Source organism: Parasteatoda tepidariorum, chromosome 4, assembly GCF_043381705.1.
Source record: "Parasteatoda tepidariorum isolate YZ-2023 chromosome 4, CAS_Ptep_4.0, whole genome shotgun sequence".
In the NCBI taxonomy this organism is placed as follows: Eukaryota; Metazoa; Arthropoda; class Arachnida; order Araneae; family Theridiidae; genus Parasteatoda; species Parasteatoda tepidariorum.
In genome coordinates, this window is record NC_092207.1 from 33,261,518 (window position 1) to 33,283,520 (window position 22,003).

Genomic DNA, 22,003 nt, shown 5'->3' on the forward strand with positions numbered 1-22,003 from the left:
ACTCATACATTTTTTTTTATATGTATATATTTCTTATACTCATCAACATAAAATGTAGTATTATTATATTTACTAAGTTTTAAATTAGTTTTGGAGATTTTAGGTACGGCTTTCAAGTTATCCGATTATACATAAAAATCTAATGTGGTGTCGTAGTTTTCCATTGTTGTCAGTGCATTTTTATTGGAGGATCCAGTTTTTCCACATTAATTTTCATATTCTTTTGTTGTCTTCAGCATAAAATTAATAAATGTCATTAAGTTATTGTTTCTCAGTAAAATATTTATTTATAACATATTTAAAGGTATTTTTAAAAGTAAAAAAATAAATATTAATCTTTAATTGTTATACTTTGTTCTACTTTGCTGTTATTAAGTTTTTGATTTTGATTATTTACTAATTGAAGAATTTGAAGTTAAAAGAGTTGTTTCTCTATAATAACTTTATTCTATGATATTACCTTATTACGCTACATTTGAACCTAAACTTATTTTAACTAGAACCTAAACTTATTAACCATTTTCAATTATTATTTTTTGGTGTAAGTTACATTAATATGCTACTATAGATTTCCGTTAAAGAGATTCATTAAATGATTTGGAATTTAACGATCAGTTTCATGCACAATGTGATGCATGTACAAATTGTATTTAATATATCAACCTTTCTGGTAAGAGAAAATAGTAAATTTAAGGTTATAAACTCATCAAATTTGTAGTACAATTTACCTTTCATTTTAAATGTTATTTAAAACAATGACTACTAAGAACATTATTTTTGTGCACTAATAGATCTTAATAAAATAAGCGAAATGTTTGGACATGGGAGGGGGGAGGCACAAGCTTAAGCAAGTATAATTATTTTTAATACATATATTTTAAGTGAATAATTTCCTCGTCCGTGAAAAAAAGTTGTTTTATACCTAGAAACAGCAATTATTGAAAAGCAATCATTGGGAGGGGGGGGGTAGTGAGTGATAACTATCAGGGAGCTTAATTTCCAAGCAACTAATAATATAAATTAAGAATTGTTTTGTCCAATGTCGGTGTTATGAAGTGTGAAAACAACTACAGAATTATTATTTTTTAATTACTTGAGAGCAACTTCTCATTGCTCTTAATCGTCATTTCACAGAAGCATAAACTTGGATCAGTCTGCGCAGGGACCGAGGGTGTGCGGTATTGGTTCTCGTTAAACTCTTCCACCGTGAAGTGCTCGACTTCGCGTGAGGTCGTCGGGCTACCAAAGCAGGGGTGCCATCCCCTCTGCAGAGGATCAAAATTGCGATGGCATGTCTTCAGATCATCCTCAGGGATCTTTCCCAGACCGTCGTCAATAGCCCATTGTGCAGCTCTAGTGCGACATAAATGAACTACAGCAACAACAACACAGAAACATAAAATAATTTGTTTTTAAATATTGCGAAATCTTTCTTACTATTTATCAATCAAATTCGACTCAAAATAAATATTTAATTCAAAGGAATGACGGACATGAACTGTTCACTCATGTGCAAATTGCATCGACGTGCCATCACCTATGCGAATTGCAAACAGTAAGAATGCTCAATAAAAGGGCAGCTTTGTCAGTGAAAATGAGGCATAAATTAAAGTTGTAAGCAAAGGTACTTATTTGTTGTTATACTTGTTGCCTTTGCCAATGAAAATGGCTTGTTTTGAAATCAAATGTTTAACCGGATTATTTTATTAAGTTCATAAATTATAAATATATTCGAAGTATTCTTAAGCTTTCAGACTTTCTTTTGATTAGTAAACAAAGTGTTTATAAAGTAAGATCTTTTTTTTTAATGTTCACTTCCGAGTTGTTTGATTTTAAGCTGCCAATTTCTTTTGATTCTCAGATTTATCAATATAATTGATCATGATTATTTGAAATATTGAATACATTATAGCCTTTTGGTATGCTAAATTCCTATTAGCGAAGTATGAAGCTCGTGAGTTTTGCCGGACGTATATGAATTTTATTATATTGTCTAGCTGTCATTTGTTGCCATGTATTACTTTTCATGATTACTAATCACCAAAGTGGTTCTAAGACGTCAAAGTTTTTAGTAGTTTAAAGAAAATCATTTACGATTGTCATGATGTAAAAACTTTTTCCTGTTTTGAACAAGTACAAATCCGGTGGTTGCAAAGTAAAAAAATCAATAAATGACTATATATTTGTATTTTATTTTTGAAGTATTAAGTGATATCAACTAACAGGGAGAATTCCGGATATTTCGCACAATAATCCCAAGTCTTGGAAACTTCCGGGCTGCGCCCATGAGAATCTAAACAACAACAACAAAAAAAACGCAGAACATAACTCTTAACCACATTTCAGTTAACCTCTACACAATTTTTTTTTTTTAAATGGTAATTTGAAATTTATTTGGTGCATTTGTAGAGGGTATATTTCCGTATCTTGATCTGTCATGTTAACTACTATCATCAAGGTGCCAAATAGATTTTAAGCTTGCAAATTTTTTTTTTTTTTAGAAAGATGTTTGCTCGGGGGTGGCTACGAGTTATAACTTTCAAGTTGGTCCCTTTCTGTGATGTTTATTTTTCTCGCGGGCCACTGCCGGGAAGTTTCCAAGACTTGGCGATTATTCTGTCACGATACAAAATCTGCCCTTTGTAGTTGCCACGACAGTTCACAAAACTGAAATGGAGAGATTTACATATCATGATCTTCGGCAGAACAATCGCCAAGTCTTGACAACTTCCGGGCAGCGTTCCGCAAGAAATGTAAATAAATATCACAGAAGGTAGCTAACTTGAAAAGTATAACTTGTAGGTGATTGTGAGTGTTTGTATTTGGCATAACAGATCATGATATGGAAATATCCCCCCTCTATCGAATTTTGTTTTGTCTGCGAATGTTTAGTAAAAGTATGTCTAATAGTTATGTATATATTTTTTTTTCTTTACAGAAATCAATATGGCTTTGCCAGCAAATTATAGGCAAGCTCAAGTGGTTGCAGCTCCAACACCAAGTGTTTCACGTAAGCTGATAATATACAACTTATATGTTTAAGTTCTTAATATTTAATTCTTTAACAGGATGTTAAGTGTAACAAACTTGCAAGAAATGTTAGGATGCAAAGACAAATGAGAATTATATAGCATCATAACTGGATTTAAAATGCCTACATTAGTAATAATTCTATAAGCTAATTTCTTATTCAAGACCTCTTTGAACATAGGTGTAAATTAAGTTCGTCTTTTCAAATTTGTGAAGTAGTTATTGCAATTCCAAAGTAGTTTGTAGTCACTAAATTTAAAAAGAAGTAATTGTAGTAAACTACAAAAATAATGTATTTTTTCTGACCACTGTTAATACCATATGGCAGTCAAGGTGCATAGCGTTTTTAAAAAGTGCTTGAAGGTGCTTATTTTTGTTTTTTAAAAGCCCTTAAAGGTGCTTTTTTCATTGGGTGTTTGTAAAAAGTGCTTAATTTTTCCTTTTCCAAAATGAGATTTTACTTTTACTATGTTGATTTCCGCTACGAATTATAAAAAAAGACGCAGTTCTCATTGTTCTATTCAACATTTTCACAATTAATTCAACCCCAATCTATTTCGGCGTATTGTCAGTCCGTAGTGTATGAAAATGCCATTCGCATGCTTCAAAATTTCATGATTTTTGACAATTGTCAAAAACATTGTCAAAAAAGAATTTTTTTTTTTACATGACGTTTTAAGACAAGATAAAACCGTCAATTATCCAACCCTGCCTAATTATGATTTTTTTTTTTTAAGTGCTTAAAAATATTTTTTGAGTGCTTGAAAAGTGCTTATTTTTTTATGAATAATTTGGCTATGCACCTTGGGTAGTGCAGTGCTCCTGCTATCAGGAAGTGAACTGATAGTTTGGTTTATTATTTTGCTAGGTCATAGGACCTATTATGTCTTAACTTCTTCTCCTGAGTTAAATGAAAATTTTGCTGGGCACGACAAAGTAGATTACATTCTGCTGGTTTCTGTGTAGCTATAAAACATGCTTTTAAGAATCTTCCAAAACCCTATGAGTTCCATACAGACTCCCTTAAACGTGTGTAATTGCTTCTGGTTTGAATTTCAAACACCTTTTATGACTGTTGTTGGACAATGCAATATCGAACATGTCAGTTGGAGGATTGCAGCTATTTTAACTCACATCTGTTTTTGTTCCATTTCTTTGTTTCTTGTAATTACAGCTCTGTTAAGATTTATTTTGTATCCTTCTCTTTTGATGCTATTTGATTAAGATTCTTCTTTGCTCCCTCGACAAATTCTGCAAGTTTGTATCACTCGTGATGAAATAATGAAATACCCTGTATTTATGAATTTATTAATTTATTTACTTTTTTATTTTCCAGAGCGACCTCGTTCACAAGGCTCTAATTCCAATTCTTCATCCTCTTCAAATCAAACGGTATACTGTTACAATCTATGATTGTTATTTATTCTGATATAAATTATCAAAATGTCATCCTTCTTTATGTACATTTTCTTCTAAATTGCTTAAAAGATAACAATTAATATAAAGTTTTTTCAGATTTAATATTTTTTGAAATTTTTTTTTTTACATTCAATTAAAAAATTTTAGTTTATACATATTTTTTTAAATTATTATTATTTGATAAAAATACATTAATTAATTCATGAACAAAATTTATTCCTCTCTTAGCTCTTGCAACTACTTTCAGTTCTTTCGCTGCTATCTAATTTTGGTGACATTTGTTTTAAAAAAAATTATTTTTATTTTTTTTTATCAAGCTAAGATACAGGAATTTTTTTCCTATAATGATACCTGATTGTTCATTGTTTCTTAAGAAGTGTAATTTGGTGTAAAAGGATATGAATTAGATATTTTTATTGTAATTCTTTACTCTGTTATTAGTTAAAATTAATTTAAGCAAGGAAAACTTATGTGTTTATTGTTTTAAAAGGATATTTCATCAAATATGTTTATTACAATCTTTGAAACTAAAATCATTTTTATTTCAATGGATATTTTTTAGCCTACATCTAGTGCTAGCAGTCCTTTTGTACAATCTCCTCATGGCCATCCATCTTTCAGTCCTGTGAAGTTAGGATCAAGGGGATCTAGTGGTGTAAGTTCATTATGCTATTTACATTTTTGTGATTGTTAGAAAATAAGTTAAACTGATTAATTTTTAGTTTGGTGTCATTTCACCGATTTTAGGTTGGTAGAATCACCATTCTACAGTATATGTGCATGACATTTATAATGTTTGTTGTCTTTTAACTTAATTTATTTTTCCATTTTTTTAATATGAAAATGATTGGATACAGAATTATTTTTAGTTCATTTTGTATCCCTCCAGCTAAACTATTTTGAATCTTTATCAGGGTGCGTAACGTTTTTGAAAAGTGCTTAAAGGTGCTTATTTTTGATTTTCGTTTTTTAAAAGTCCTTAAAAGGGCTTTTTCATTGGGTGTTTTTTAAAAGTGCTTAATTTTCCCTTTTTCAAAATGAGATTTTTTCTTTACTAGATTGGTTTTCGCTTCGAATTATGCAAAAAGACACAGTTCACATTTTTCTATTCAACGTTTTCACAATTAATTCAACCCCAATCTATATCGGCGTATTGTCAGTCCGTAGCATATGAAAACACTATTCGTTTTACACGATTCAAAATTTCATGAGGGGTTAAAACAAGATAAAACTGTCAATTGTCGAAAACTTTCCAACCCAGCCTAATTAATGATATTTTTTTAAAGTGCTTGAAAAGTGCTTATTTTTTGTTGAATAATTTGGCTATGCACCCTGTTTATTATAAATAAAAAGTTTTTTTTAACTTTAGCTAATATAGTTTTGTTAAATCTGAAACATCACAAAAAGTTATTCCATGATTACCTCCAAATTTTTCTGACTTTTTTAAAAACAGTTTTGTAAGTAAATATAATTGGTATAGTATGAGTGGAAACTTATCAGACATATACATTTTTTTACTGCATGTTAAAACCATTTTTCTTTTCATTTGTATCAATATCATTTAGTTATTTGTGTATGTACTAGATATTTGAAATTTCTATCATTTATTTTTCTATTATTACTATGAAGATGCAAGTGAAAACATTATGTACCCCTTCAATAAATGATATTCTAGTTGTTGAAAAAAATGTATGTTGGATTTATCATTCTTTTTTAATCATCACTAGTCACATAAATATATTGTTACATTTTCTCTTTTCTCATACTCCAGGCTGATAGTAGAGTCCCCAAGCCACCTAAACCTCCGGATAAGCCATTGATGCCATACATGAGATATAGTCGAAAGGTAAATAGCATAAAATCTGTTTATATATTCATTCATTCTTCTTGTATGTTATTTAATCCTATATTAAGGAGGCTCAACCCTTTTTTTTTTCCAAGGCGAACCACAGAAATAATTTTGGGTGTTTGGGTGAATCCTGTCTTTTCATATCAATTAAAAGAAAATTTAATTGCTTCTTAGTATAATGTGAACAATATCAATTAGTCTTTAAAAAATTTAAAAAACAAAGTATAGAAAATTATGTTTAATTTTTATTAAATAAATATACAATATTTTTAAAAAATATTTTTTTGTTTTTAATAAAATTGATTTTATTGTTGGTTTTCTGAATTAATTAAAGAACATGTAATAACTATCTGAAATGAATTTAATAACTCTTAACTATTCAAAAATATGAATTAAAAAAATAATGAACCATTTTATAGCATGATAATTTTTTTCTTTGGATATTAACACTGTTTTTAATTAAGTCACTTTTGTCACTTCTTTTTCTACTATGAGCTGTACTGAGTCCTGTATATACTAGTAGTACTATAAGTAGAGTAATATTACCATCTCAATTTTATCAAATCTGTTGAATTTTTTTTTCCTGTTTGCTATGACAATGCTGTAAATAAAAATTAATTTTAAATTTGTGTTTTTTGCTCAGGTTTGGGATCAAGTGAAAGCTCAAAATCCTGATTTGAAATTATGGGAAATAGGAAAGATTATCGGACAAATGTGGAGAGAGTTGCCTGATGAATCAAAACAGGAATACATTGATGATTATGAAGCTGAAAAAGTATGATATTATTTCTTTGTGGACTTTATTTGTATTTTTAAAATTTGTTGTAAAGTTACTTATAAAAGTATTATTTCCAATAGATAGAGTATAACGAGGCTCTTAAATCTTACCATAACTCTCCTGCTTATCAAGCATGGGTTGCTGCAAAAGTGAGAGGTAATTTAAATTTATATTTTAATTTGATGTTTACAAAAATATTTTGATCAACTTTTAATTTGTTATAAGTATGTAGCAGTTCCGATTTTGTTGACCCTATTTTGTCAACTTATTTGTTTAGCTCTAAAAAAATTTAACATAAAGCTTAATATAATTTTTGTTATTTTATAAAAGTTCATGGATTAATGTCTACCTATTAATGTTGGCTATATTGTATGTTACAATAACTAATAATGTTCATCTAATAAAAATGTATTATCTCTACACTAGGAGACTAAGCCCTAAATTTGCTGCAACTCACCACTTCTAATGATTGTTCTGCAATAATTGTTGTTTCTTAGCAAAAAACATTTTTTTTCCTACAAAAGTTTAAATTATTTACTTAAAATATATTTACTATATAGAAGAAATAAATAATCACAAAAAACTGCAAAATGAATAATTCAATATTTATTTAAAGTAAATATCTACTTTTAAATGAAACAAAAAGTTTTGCTAATGCATATTGAGAGAATATTTTATTACAAAAAATTCTAATGTTAGCTTATTCTTTAGATTAACTTTTAATTAAAGTTTAATTTACTTAAGGCTTCTCAATTAAAGTGTAAGCATATATTTCTTGCTTTACTAGCTCCCTTTGTATTTCTTGATTTGCTAGTTTTAAAAATATTTTAAAGTCATTGATACACAGAAAAACAAATATTGAAGCCTTTTTGTGTTACACTAATATTATTCTTCCTCCAAATATTAAGCTCATGGTTCAACATAGTATAACTTCCCATCGAATAACATTAAGGAAACTGTTTTTCTTTAAAAGTTAGGTGCAAGCTAGGACTAAATCTCAAACGTTTAATAATGCAAATGTTGTTTATATTTGCCTAAGATCTTCTAATTTTGGCTGCTGAGCTATTAAATACTACTTACAATCTATTCCAATTCCCTTCAGATTCTTTTCTGAATTTGTTTATTTCTTAAAACTCTTAGCTTATTTTTATAGTTTATTTTTATAGTTTATTTTATTTAAATGAAAGCTCATAGATCTTAGATGATCCATTGTTTTATTTAATTTATATTTTAAATTTTTAGCTCAACAAGCAGCAGAAGAACGAGAAGCATTGGAACGCAGTCCAGCCGCTGTAAGGAATTATATATATATTTTTTTCCTGTTTATAATTATTTTATGTTCAAAAAATATTCAGCAAATAAAATTAACCTAATTCCTTTATTATTTAGATTTTTGAAGTGTATTGTTATTTAAAATTGTCTACTATAATGAGAAGATGACTTTGATAATATTTTTCGTTTTGCTATACTTTTTTCATGTGGAGAAATTTGATTGGTTAATGGAAAACTGATTGACTTTAAAATTTAAACTTTTTAATACAAGACCTATTCTTTCTTTCTTTTTCAAAATATGAACAGCAATAGTGTTTGGTTTAATAATCTTAAGATTGGGGTGGAGGAAAGTTTAAAAGTTGTAATAAAACCAGAAAATATAAAGGAAAATAGAATCCAAACATTCGGGGTACTTTACTAGAAAGGTTATTAATTAATTTGTTAACATTCTTGAAGCTATTGAATGATTTACAAAAATAGTTCAATAGCTGAAGAGAACTAAATACTTTTAGGAAAGCACTCAAACCTATGGTTTAAATTCCAGCGTATCTGAATGAAAAACAAGTGCTTATCATCTTGATTTTGAACATTGCTTGTTATGTTCAAAATCAAGATAATCAAAATGAGTGTTTTGAACATAATTTAAAAGTTAATGGCACAGCACAAATTAACCCTTCTTTAATTTAAAATCTTTTATTTTTTATATAATTTTTTTAAAATCTTTATTTTAACATATATGGCTATCCACAACCAGGAATAACCTAGCATAATCTAGATGGCTAGTGACAGTCGTGTGTGGGGAGTAGGGCGAGCCTTGTGGCGTCAAGTAGAGATTATAAAAAATGTTTCCTGTTTCAATTGCATTGCTTTCCTTTTATACCTTTCCTAAAATTTTGAAATTTCCCTGCTAAGAATGAATAAGTTATCTACATAAAATATTATGAAATTAAAATCATTAAAAAATTTTTCTGAATAATTACAAAAAGAAATATAAGCTAAATGTTCTCAACATTTAATCTATTTTGAAAAAGAAGTGTAAATTATAGATAGCATATTTCTCTTTGTAAATATTGATATTTTAAGCTTTTATTTTTATAAATATTCTGCATCGATCATATTTTTTATGGTATAAAGGTTAAGAGTAATTTTCATAAGATTATTATCATTGTCAAGAACAATTAATATTTTTAAGAATGATATATATTAAAGAAAAAAAAAACCTTTTTTTGTCTTTATTTGTTTTTAAACTGAACTTATATGTCATGTTTTATATCGAAAATGCTAATGTTCCTACTCTTAAAATATCAGTAATAGTTTTATGAGTATGCGATTGAGAATTTTGTATTTATCACACATGGACTATAGGGCGAATTACATCCTCCAAAATAATTAGCACAGACGTTGAAAAGGAAGAAAAAAAGTACACTTGGTTTGTGCTAAAATAGCGTCATGTTCGTGGTCTTCCTGTTTGCACAACCCAAATAAGGGATGAATGTTCATTCTTAACATCAAAAATAGTTTTAAACAGACGCCCTTCAGAATTCATTCCATATCATTATTTAAATTAGATACATTAAGTGAGTATAATTATTTTTATTGTAAAATAATTTATTCTTTAATAAAAAAAGCAATAAAAAACAGCTAAGATGACAAAATATGCTTAAGCGTAACTATCAATTTTGTGAAAAATTAAGGCTATATGTGCTTAATGTTGATCACACTCTCAGAGTTGTATATATTTTTTGTAAGAAAGCTGTTTTACAATAATATGAATTTAACTATTAATATTGCTTTAGAATTTTCAATAGTTATTTACTATTCATTAATTTATTTAAATATGTTGAATGGATATAGTTAGTTTATTGTATAATCATTTACTATTAAAAAAAAAGTAACAAAAAAATAATTTGATAGATAAAATACATATCGTAAAATAAGATACATAGCGGAACTACATATCTGTTTTGAAAGTAAAGGCGGTCTATGCATAATGCTGATTGCACTGCTACAATCATTAACTATTTTTCGTTAAAGATGTTATTTAGCAATAATGCAAATTTAATTACTGATATTTCTTTAGAATTTTGAAACAATAATTTAATATTCATTATTTTAACTGCATATCTTAAATGAACATACTTAATTTTATTGAATCCTCATTTACTATTAAAAAATATATACATAGCAAAAATAACTGATAGGACAAATTAAGTTTAATCTATAGAGCATAATTATTATTTTGTCTGAAAAGTAAAGACAATATGTGCACAATGCTTACCATACTGCTACAATCATGCCATTAGTCACGAAATCATCAAGATTTAAAATCCCTTGCCAACAGCAGGCTGTAGGGAGAATATTCTACCTTTTTTTTACTTTTATACATAGCGTAATAATAGTTAAAAAAAAATATATGAGAATTATAAAATTGGACATTAAATATCACTATAATTAAGATGGAATAGAATAAAAATACTGTTAAATAAGATATAAATTTACATGTAAATATCCTAATTTTTATTAGTTTTAAAATAATATTGATTTAATTAACTTATTTTATTATTGTCCAAAAAGATGTAAAAACCTTTTCCAAAGTAGAATGATAATCACTCTATTTTCTGTTCTAATCTGGTAAATTAACTATAAGTGCTCAATAACGCTCAAACAATTAATAAGCTCGCAACAATTATTGGAAGAAAAAAAAAGATTGCAAATAAATTAAAAGCAGTAGGAAAACAGATCGTTTTAGGTGGACTTTTAAATTCATTTTAAAGTAATAAGTAATTAACAAGTTAAAATTGAAGCACTTCCATTGCAAAAAATAACTTACGAAATCACAATATTTTAGAGTATCAACAGCATTTTAATTTTCTATGTCCCTGAAAATCACTCCCTTTGATAACCCAGTCCAGCCTTGTGCCATTTTACATACAGAAAGGTAGACCCCTTGGTGACTTGTGGTCAAAGTCATATGGCGCTTCTACGTGTGGCACTAATTAATGCTGGTGGTTGCACATAGCCTAATTAATTTTTTTTAATATTTTATTTTGCAGTCTTTGATTGCACCTCAGAAGATGGATGGAAAAATGGTTATTCAACCTACTGAAGACGATGATGGTATGACTTTTTTTTACTCTTTTTATTTAGAAAATGACATTTATGCTAACTTTTAATTATACAATTATTTCGAATGTGTCATTAGTGATTTTTCTAAAATATTATACAGTAGAGCGCCGATTATCCGAACTGCTCGGGACCGAACATGGTTCGGATAATGAAAAGTTCGGATAATTGGAAAGTTGTTTAAAATCTAGTTTAAATGATTATTATTTATGCACTAACTTCCCCTCACACTTTTTCCAGGTTTAGGACTAGCAGTACTATCTAAAATAGCTCTGTTTGAAGTTTTTTTTTTTCTCAATTTTTAAATATTTTTTTTTCTACTCTTTTTTTCATTTTGAATTTTTTTTAATAATATTTCATCTTTTTATAATTTTTTTTGTCAATTACTGATTTTACCACTGCAAAAGAACTACTATTTTCCATTGCAGAAGAAATCCAGCCATTTGTTTCAAAGAAGATACTCTTTTTTGAGCAGCCATATCTCTTAATCTTTTTAAATAAATCAACTACAACATCATTTTAACATTCTAGCCAATTCATTGCAATATCTAATGAATTGCATGCTTCTATATGAGAATGTCCACTATCTTGAACTTGATCACCCGCTTCTTCCTCTTCGTCTGTGGAGTTCCGGTTTTCATTCAAAATTTCAGCAACAATTTTATCATCATTTAAAATTTGACATCCTGGGTCAAAATTTGAAATTTTCAGTGCCTCGACACCTGTTTTCTTTTTCTTCTGCTACATAACTTGGCATCTTTTCATCCGAAAGATCTACTGGTTCAGAAATTTGGAAAAATTGTTGATAAGTTAAAAAGTATTCTAAAAAAAGTTAATAAATAAAACTAAACACATTCAGACACAGTTCGGATAATTGGACGTTCGGATAATAAGGGTTCGGATAATCGGCGCTCTACTGTACATGGTTTTTACAAGTTCATGAAGTCCTGAAAAAGTATTAAATTTTTAATAATGTTTTTAAATTATTTAAAAGTGCTTTTTTTGGGCGTAATACTTACATATGCTATATAATACTTAAAAGTGTTTGTTGTCTGTTTTAAGGTTATGCAAAAGAACGTTAGCATATTATTTAAATAAATTATTAAAAAGAACCTTTAGCTATTATATATCAAAGGAACATATTAACATTTTACATGTCATGAAAAATCATTTATATGTAACTTTTATGTATTAAAAATTTTTCATGATTGTAAAATTTTTTAATAATGTCTAGTTTGTAAGTTCTCTTCATTTAATTTTAAACCCTTAAAAACTATTTTTTATATTAAAAATTCATATTGCTATAGTAGTATAGAAATTTTTTTTAAATAACCGAAGTAAAAAGCCTTGAAAAAATATTTTGAATATGAACAATATAGCTGTGTCCATTTCTTTTTTTTTCTTCTGATTAATTAATTCTTTTTTCTGTTTCCTTGTACAGATCTTGATGAGTTTTCAGTGAAGCATGTTGCATCAGCCCGCTATTTAAGAAATCATCGGCTAATAAACGAAATTTTTAGTGACAGCGTAGTTCCTGATGTACGCTCAGTTGTAACCACCCAGAGAATGGCTGTTCTTAAAAGACAAGTCCAGTCTTTAACAATGCATCAAGTATGTTATTCCATAATCAAAGTAAACATTAGTTTTAGAAATTTTTTTTATTTATTGCTAGGTTTATTTTTCTAATAAACTTCTATTCCTCTCTTTGTAATTTTGTAAAACTTAGTTATTTTATTTCTGTTCTCATTTAATGAGGATTTCTAGTGTTTCTAGATAGAACCAATAACTTCAGTATGGACCCTATTATCTGCAGAATTGGTTTCTCTTGTAATGAGGATTTCTAGTCTGGGGTCTGTTTAGAAGAAATTTGGGTCCGTTACCGGACCTTTCACAAAATATTTTAACTTAAAAACGAACTCTTCACAAAATAATTTATCTTTTAATCGGACCCTTCACAAATTTGTTTATCCTCATTATTGTTTTCTTAAATGAATAAACCCTTCCCAGGAAGGGGGGGGGAAGAAAGATAGATGTAAAGGAACTAAATTTTGTCTTTGGCAGACGCTACTTCCTTTATTCGTCCGAAATGAATATTCAGCGTTCAGCAGTTTAGGCTAAATAACCAAATATTTGTATGTTGCATCGCTAATTTAGTAGCTGCAATTTTGTTTATTTGTTTCAAATTTAATTTTTTTAATTATAATTTTACAGTGTTGAGCATAATCTTGTATGTCTTTAAAATTTAAAGGCTCCTTGAAAAAGTTTTTTTTTGCAATAACGGGCCCTATTTGCACAAATTCACCAAAGCGGACCCTGGTTGAAAGAATGTGACTTANCCTGGTTGGAAGAATGTGACTTAACGTTTATTTTATATTCACAAATTACATGTAATTTTTTCACAATTTTACAAAAATGAACCTTTCATAAAATGTTTGGACAGACCCTTGCTGGTGTTTCTAGATAGAGAGAACAAATAACTTCAGCAGGGACCCTATTATCTGCAGAATTAATTTCTCTTGTAATCAGGATTTCTAGTGTTTCTAGATAGAGTAGAGAGAACAAATAACTTCAGTGAGGACCCTATTATCTGCAGAATTGGTTTCTCTTGTATTCAGGATTTCTAGAGAGAGAAAACAAATAACTTCAGTAGGGACCCTATTATCTGCAGAATTGGTTTCTCTTGTATTCAGGATTTCTAGATAGAGAAAACAAATAACTTCAGTAGGGACCCTTTTATCTGCAGGGATAGATTGGCGGGGCATCTTTTACAAATCTTGTGGATCAAAAAATCATAAAGTGAGGTGAAATCACAAAAAAATAATTTTAAAATTAATTCATACCTGTGTATATATTTTAAACATACAAAAGAAATCTTTGTTCTACGTCTAAATGAGTAAATCAACTAATGGTAAAGAAACAATTAGTGCATCTTTCATAAAAGTGGTTTAGTTACATTAAAAAAAATATCAATGATTGATGACGTGCACTATCATTTTTGATCTCTTTGCAAAACTCATGTACTCACAGGCAATCGTAGCTCATCTGTATAAATTTTCTGTAATATTTAAGAATAGACTAAGGGAAAAATTAATGAATTCTTTATGATTAACTTAAGATCAAACTTAATGAATTAATGTGGATGTTTTATTTCAGTCTTTTGTATAACTAATGAGAGAGTGATTTGATGGAAATTATCAGAAGCAGTCTAGAAAATTAACTGTACGACAATGGCTATGTGTTAGGAGCCCAGCAAATAAAAAAGTGTTGGGTTTAATTACTGTAAAATTCTTTTCATTGTAGATATTTGCATGATGGTTATAATTTTATTTTCTTCTTGCAGAAAAAACTGGAGGCTGAACTGCAGCAAATTGAAGAAAAATTTGAAGCAAAAAAAAGAAAATTTTTAGAAGCAAGTGAACAATTTCAAGAAGAGTTGAAAAAGGTAAATTATTTTCCCTCAATCAAATTTTTAAAAAATAATCGCTGTGTGATTGAAAATTACATAATAGCAGTTTCAATGTTAAGTGTCAATGTTTTCAATTAAATTATATGAATTGTAATATTAATCACAAATTTTTTTTTAAAGAACATCAGTAAAAGAGCACCTGCTAAGAAAATTTGTCTAGCTTTTAAAGAAATTTGGAGTCTTGAGGACCAGAATTGTAGCCTTGCTAAAGTAATAAAATAAATCAAAAAATTTTTAATCAACCCTACATATTATAAAATTTTTATGAATTCTTACTATAGAGGAATGGGCTATGGCACAGTGAGTAAGGCATTGCATTAAACCTGGTTCTATCTGTGATGATTGATTGAAGCTCGCCCAAGATGGAAGGTTACCATCTTGTCTGTGGCAGTGAGATTAAGGCGGCTGGTGCACAATACTGGCCTCATTGTCACCACCATGCTGTCAGTCTCAAAATTGTGTCTTAACCTCCATGACCCCTCTGGCCGACAAGGTTGACAGTTGGGGCTTATTTTTAATAGTAATAAATATACAAGAATACCAAGGAGAGGTGCTTAAAGTTAACAAATTATGCTTATTTCATGTCTTTTATCTATCTTTTCTTCGTTATCAGTATGCATTTGTATAAAACATGATTATTTTTCTTACCAGTTTATATAAAAATGTCATATTTTAGATTTTAAAAATTACTAATATTATAAATTTAATTAAATATCTTTGGTATATCACTAATTAACTTTTTTTTTGTGATCTATATAATTGCTTAATTGAATTGATGAAGAAAGAAAATGTAAAACAGTAAATCAATTTTGTCCATTCTACTACAAGTAAGACAGTGCCTAATTTTGCATTAATTATGTTTCCTAGAAAAATCTAAAGCATTTTAATCACTTTAAAAATTTTTAATGCAGTATATTTTTACTAAAATCTTCAGTTCTGAAAAGAAATTTAAAAAATTTGATGTAATTGCTAAAAGATCTGATTTTTAAAAAAAAAATATTTTTTAACTATGTCTTAAATTTTTTTTAATTGTTATTATTTTTACATCTTGTTCGAAAAGAAAGTCTTTAAAATTCTATATAACTTGAAATGTTATGTACAAGGAAAAGGTAGCACAGATGAATATTAAATTAACAGATTTGATGAAAATATTGTTTTTAAACTATATAAATCACAAAACTGATAACTTTGTAAAAGTTGTCATGTTTTGAGTACTAAGAGGTATGTATGGAACTGTAACAAGCTTGAAGTTTTTAATTATAACCTTGGTAAAGTTCAATGACAAGTACTGTAAAATAAGTTATGCGCAACAGCCCATTGTGAAACAAGGGAGGTTAAGATTCAACAATGTGGTTGGCATAGTGCACCAACCTCCTTTACTTCCCAGGTACCAATTGATCTGAAGCTGGATAGGCTTTAAGCCTCTACCGAGAATCGAACCTCATAAAATACTGTGGCCTTATAAATATTGTTTTGGTTCTCCAGTTTATGAAAACGCAGTTATGGTTTAGCATTATTTAATAGTAATTAGTTTTCAGAATAATGCATAAATTATCCATTTTATTTTATTCTTCTTAAATGATAAAAATAATTTATTTACCTCACAAAATTATAATGATCTTATATAAATGCAAGAATTTACAAAAGTTCAGCATATCTAGAAGTTTTGTTGAACTTTTACCCCAAGTTTTAGGCATGGTATAATGTACCTCGTATTATAATGTCAAGCGCAGCATTTCGTACTTGCTTAATATTCGACTATACATTTTCCTTTATCCAAGTTTTGGTAGGAAAGACTGATTTTTAAGAATATTCGGCCTAAATGATATTTTTAGAAAAATCTTTTTTTCCTTGAAATTTATTCGATATTTCAGACTTGAAAATTTAAAAAAAAAAAAAAAAAAAAAAAAAAAGGTATCACAGTTAGTTTTTAAAAAAAATTAAAAAAATTATAACCGTCATTGTACAGCCGATCCAATTTTTGGGTTTGCGACTGCTAATGTTCAACTATGTAGCCTTGTAATTTTAAACCCACTCCAGAAGACAAGGGAACTCATGGATTAAGTATTGGAATTAACCCCGCATTTGCGTTACATGGAGAGGAAGACCTCGAGAACCTCCCACGATTAGCTTGATGGCAAGGGGACTCTAACCCATGATCCGCCTTCCACTGAGGATATTTCACGCCAGCACTGTGGTCGGTACAAGCCGGATGCAGAATTTGTATGGAGGAGCCATCGCTGAGATTCGAATACGGTTCACCTAATTGGAAGGCGAACGCTCTATCCCCAGATCCCTCAATTAAAATATTAAGAAAATTATGTGTAATATTTGTTTAAATGTATGATTTTTTTTTTTTTGTTGCTCAGATTATCTCCTATTGTAGTCACTTACCCAACACCATTTGCAACATTGTTTCAGAATCTCAAAATTTCAAGGGTATTTTGTGAAGTAACTTCTATTTTTCAGAAATGCACTAAAGTTGTAGATGATGATGCCTATCAGAAAATGGTGGATCGTGCAGTCGACCAATTGAAACGTGACATTATAAACCGCGATAACCGTTCTAGAGGGGAAACTAGCACACCATCATCTCAACTTGAGCAGGCTGAGAATGGGGAGGTGAAGGTTGAAAAAATGGATGTCCAGTTTACCTTGGATGCAGTGAAAGCTGAAGTTGATGGAAATGAAGCACCTCAAAAGGAAAATCAAAGTGAAGGTGAAACTAGTGCACTTTTGCAACCTAAGGAAGAACCACAGGTACATTATTCTATCTCAATTTATGATGGTGTATGTTTTGTCTCATTTTTTACAGCTACCTACGTTTTAACTTATTTAATAGGCTTGTTTCTTTTATTGTTGAATCTTTAAATAAAAAAAATATGGGGTTATAAAAGAAAGAGTTACACAGACCACCATTTTCAAATTAATAAAACTCTGCTCTTTTTCCACTAACGGGAAACAGAAATTCACGATAAAATCGACACAAAAGCACATTAAAAGTGATTACTATTTGCTCAATTTGAAAATTTTAAGTTGCTATAACACCATATTTAAAGGATCAGGATTTTAAGAAATACATAGGAATTCGATATTAGCCTCCGAGCTAGAAGTCACTCGATGGTAAAGCAACTTCGATTAACAATGAAATGAACTGAAATAGAGAGCTTTTAAAGTGATCACTATAATTTGAAAGTATTGCGTCATAATTTTGTAGTATTAAAAAATTATAATAGTTTTTTATTATGTTGAGGGACTTCTGCGGGCAAGCTGCAGATCCCTATCATATAGTGTATTATTTCTGGATCAAGCACCCTCCCTCGCTGCTGCGTAGGTGTTACTTATACCACTGCTGAGAGGAACAAAATGGGTGTTATTTTAGGATTTCTTATGACAAAATTATACAAACCTTTTCTTTTTGTATTTTCTTCTGTTCGCTAAATAACTGTCTTAAGTAAAAAAAAGTTAAAAATGTTTTTCAGCATCATCACAATTTATTTTTGTCAATTTAAACTAAAATAAGGGAAATTTTAAAAATTCTAAAGAGATAAATGCAATTTATAACTAGTAATTAAGTATTAAATTACTAGTTTAAAATTACTGACTGAATTTCATTGCATTCTATTTTTAAGAAGCTCTTAATGTTATCTAGTTCTATTTTTTTCTCTAACTAATATCTAGAATAGATTATTCCATTAATTTTTGAAAGATATTGTGCTGATATGAATGAAGACCTAGGAAATAAAAATTACAATTAAACATGATGAAGAAAGAGGACTTTTAACAGAAGTTATTGAGATTCTTGTTTTGTTTTTTTTAATTTTTTCTCTCAAAGCAAAACAATTCTTTAAATTAGGCATGAAAGGCTAGACTCATTCTCTAATTAAGAGTTAGTCATAATAGCAGTTGTCATAAAATTAGTTCTGTAAAATATAGTAGTTTTTAAAGTTAAATAAAAAGCAGTATTAAATTGGTTTGTTGGAATTTATGTTTGATATATCTTTCAGGGTGGAATGTTTGCTACACAAGTTGTTCAGGAAAATCCCCCTGTTCAACAGAACACTTATCCTCCTGCAGCTCCACAACCGCATATACTTCAAGAATCTCATCAACAACAGCAGCAGCAACATCCTTTGCAAACGAATTATTCAGAAGGTACGTTTATTAATATTGTCTTAAAAGGAAGCATTAATAAAGTATCCACTATTAAACTAGGGCATTTGTATATTACAAGAAATTATGTCCATATTGACAAACATAGAAAAATATTTGTGTATATTGGGCAGTTAGTGGTATTTGGCAAAGGGCAAAAATCGTAAGGGGAAAGAAAGAAAGTTGCGGCACATTTAAAGAGCCTTAATTCTCAATTACAAATTATTGAGCACCAATTAGCAAAATTACACTAAACCCCCTTTTTTTTCGACATTAAAAATGATAATAATTTTGAGTTGAATTGATTATGAAATTTTTCTCTCTTCGTTGAATTTATTACTTAATTAGATAGTAATGCAGTGATTCTACTAGACTTTGGTAAGTATGGATCCTTGCCCAAAACTTTCGAGTTTCTGGGTTCTTTTTACTAAAATGGGGTCCATATTTAAAATAATAAAAAATCTCTACTTTAATGAAATACATAAAAAATAAATATTTCATGATTAAAAAAAATTCCTTAAGACATTTTTTTATTTCAGCACATTCAACAATTGATGGATTATTGGAATTGTTTGGGATTTTCTAAAGCGTTTATTTATCTTTTTGTCACTTGTTTACTAAAAGCGATTAATATATTTAAAAAATGAAGTTTTAATAAATAAAAAAATTTCTTTTGTATTCTAAATACTGTGTTATGTTGAAAATACATATCACTAAGTATATATGAGTTGAAAGCCAATTAAAATCATATATAAAATGGATTTTTTTTTGTTTCACCACCTATGTGGTTATCATTTCGAGAATCAGTAGTTTTGTCTCGAACTTCTAATTTGTTTTTAAATAAACTGTGAGAGCGTAAAAGAAGGACCTGGTCAGTAGGGCGTTGGGCCCATGTTCAAGAGGTCCGGAGTTCAATCTCAGCCGACTGAAGACTCCCCATGTAGTAAATGGTGACTGGTGCACATCAAATCTGTCAGGTCATAAAGTCCTCTATGTGCCCATAACAAATCAATACTTCTGGGTGTACTGACTTGGAGATTGATTTTTCCCTGGTTCATTTTAAAACTACGATCCGTGGATAAATAAACAGAAGTATGAATGGGTCTGCCCCATGAATGGACTGTGGCGTGTATGGTTGATGTCGTTTTCTTGGCCATATATGGCGCCATTGAAAAAAGAAATGCACTCTTTGCTTTAAATTTGCTTGGCTTCGCCAAGCCGACTTGCTGATATTGGTGAGAGGAATTAAAAGTAACAACAGCATATAAGACAAACACATAATTACAATATCCGTATAAATTTAATAGTATACTTGCAATTCTTGTGTCCAAACCATAGCCTCAATATGCTGAATGTGCCCATTTAGCTTCATGTACATGTACTTCCTACTTTTAAAAACACTTAAAATTTATAAATAGAATGATCGACAATGTGATTAATTCTGGAGTTATCAGTTAAGTTTTTTAAAAAATGCTGGTGTTAAAAATCAATAAGTTCTTCTTTGCTAATTATTTTTAATAAAACACTACATTTTTTTAAAAAAAAAACTAAAATTCCTAATTTGAACAAAGTATTATAATAAAAATATCCTCATTTTTGTTACCTAGTTTCTATTAGAACAAAATTGTTGTTGATCAATTTTAGGTTCTCACCTAATATCCTTTTTTTTTTTCCTTCTTTTTTTTGTAATAATGTGAACTTTTTGTTTTGTTAGAATTTTTTTTCTTCGTGTTCATTACAAAGGGATAGTTTTAAAATTACCAAAAATTTATTAAAATTTGTAACTTTTCCTTTTTTATATTATTTCTTTAGAAATTGGTATAGTTAACTTTTTTACTTAAAGAAACGAATTTAAAATTAGGAAAAGAAAATCAATTTATGTCAATCTCTGAATTCAAAAAATTGTAATTGCTTCTCAAAATGAAAATATTTTAAAATACTTCTTGACCTTTGTCCTTACCCTATTGCCATGGCAAGTCTTTTTTAAAAAATGTAGCAATGGTTAAATAAGAATTAAAACAAATTTTTATCTTCTCCCAAATGTTTTAGTTAAAAAAAATAATAATCATTGTTTCGATAATATATTTTTTTGCTATCGTTATCATTTTCCTGAGGATTTGGCGAGATTTAAAATAGAATTCCTATTAATCTCAAACTGTAAAATATCCCTGACCTTGGCAGTAAAATGGTGTTATATTCTGACCTAATATGTAATTTCTATTTTGTCAGCATGCATACATTTTTTCATAAATACTGTAGAAACTTATAAATCACATCTGCTTCATTTATTAGGATATGTTTTTAAATTGACTTTTCTTTGCAGGCATGTAAGCTGCATAATCTTATCGAATCCATCATATTTCATTTGCAAGAACAAATTTGAAATGAGTGAAGAATTGAATGAATTTTGTACATTTATTTTTCATTTTAATATATTCTAAGATTTCAAATGTATTCTTTTTGGTCTTCATGATTTGTTATTTTAAACAAAGACAGTCCTTAAGATAGTCTTATTAAAAGCTCTTCAATTAAATTTGTGTGCTTGATTTATTTTTTCCCATAGGTAGAGTGACAAGAATGTGATAAATGTGTGTGAAAATAGGTATATTTTAGTACATTAGCAAAAACATTCAAAACTTTTAAGAGTATTGATTTGGCTTAAAGTCTCTAATAAGGTGGGTTTTATCAGGTTGCGTATCTTTCACCATAAGTATTTTTTAAGCACTTAATACATTAAAAAAATGCAAAATAATTTTCAGACAAAGAACTCTTTTCTTAATCATATTAGCCATTTAAAATGCTCAAGAGATTTTTTGGTTCGATATCAGAAGGTGAAAAATGAAATCTGAAGTTGAGAATATCTTGAAAAATACAGTAGAGTTGCACATGAGAGTGCAAGAATCTCACAGATCTC

At 28.7% G+C, this 22,003-nt stretch overlaps 1 protein-coding gene across 2 annotated transcripts; it reads left to right on the top strand.

The window, feature by feature from the left end:
- The first annotated feature begins 1,568 nt into the window (after positions 1-1,568).
- On the top strand, positions 1,569-21,622 carry LOC107456825 (Brahma associated protein 111kD). 2 transcript variants are annotated; one of them, XM_043056893.2, is made up of 15 exons: positions 1,635-1,789; positions 2,939-3,010; positions 4,367-4,422; positions 5,012-5,104; positions 6,079-6,138; positions 6,221-6,295; positions 6,942-7,073; positions 7,157-7,232; positions 8,319-8,368; positions 11,402-11,465; positions 12,913-13,082; positions 14,812-14,913; positions 17,407-17,697; positions 18,945-19,092; positions 21,413-21,622. In XM_043056893.2, exons 2-15 carry the CDS (start codon positions 2,947-2,949, stop codon positions 21,418-21,420), a joined length of 1,389 nt encoding a protein of 462 aa, XP_042912827.1. In that variant the 5' UTR covers positions 1,635-1,789; positions 2,939-2,946; the 3' UTR covers positions 21,421-21,622. The 2 variants fall into 2 exon arrangements, with proteins under 2 accessions (XP_042912831.1, XP_042912827.1); XM_043056897.2 differs by lacking the exon at positions 6,079-6,138 and having other exon boundaries at positions 1,569-1,789.
- Positions 21,623-22,003: the final 381 nt, after the last annotated feature.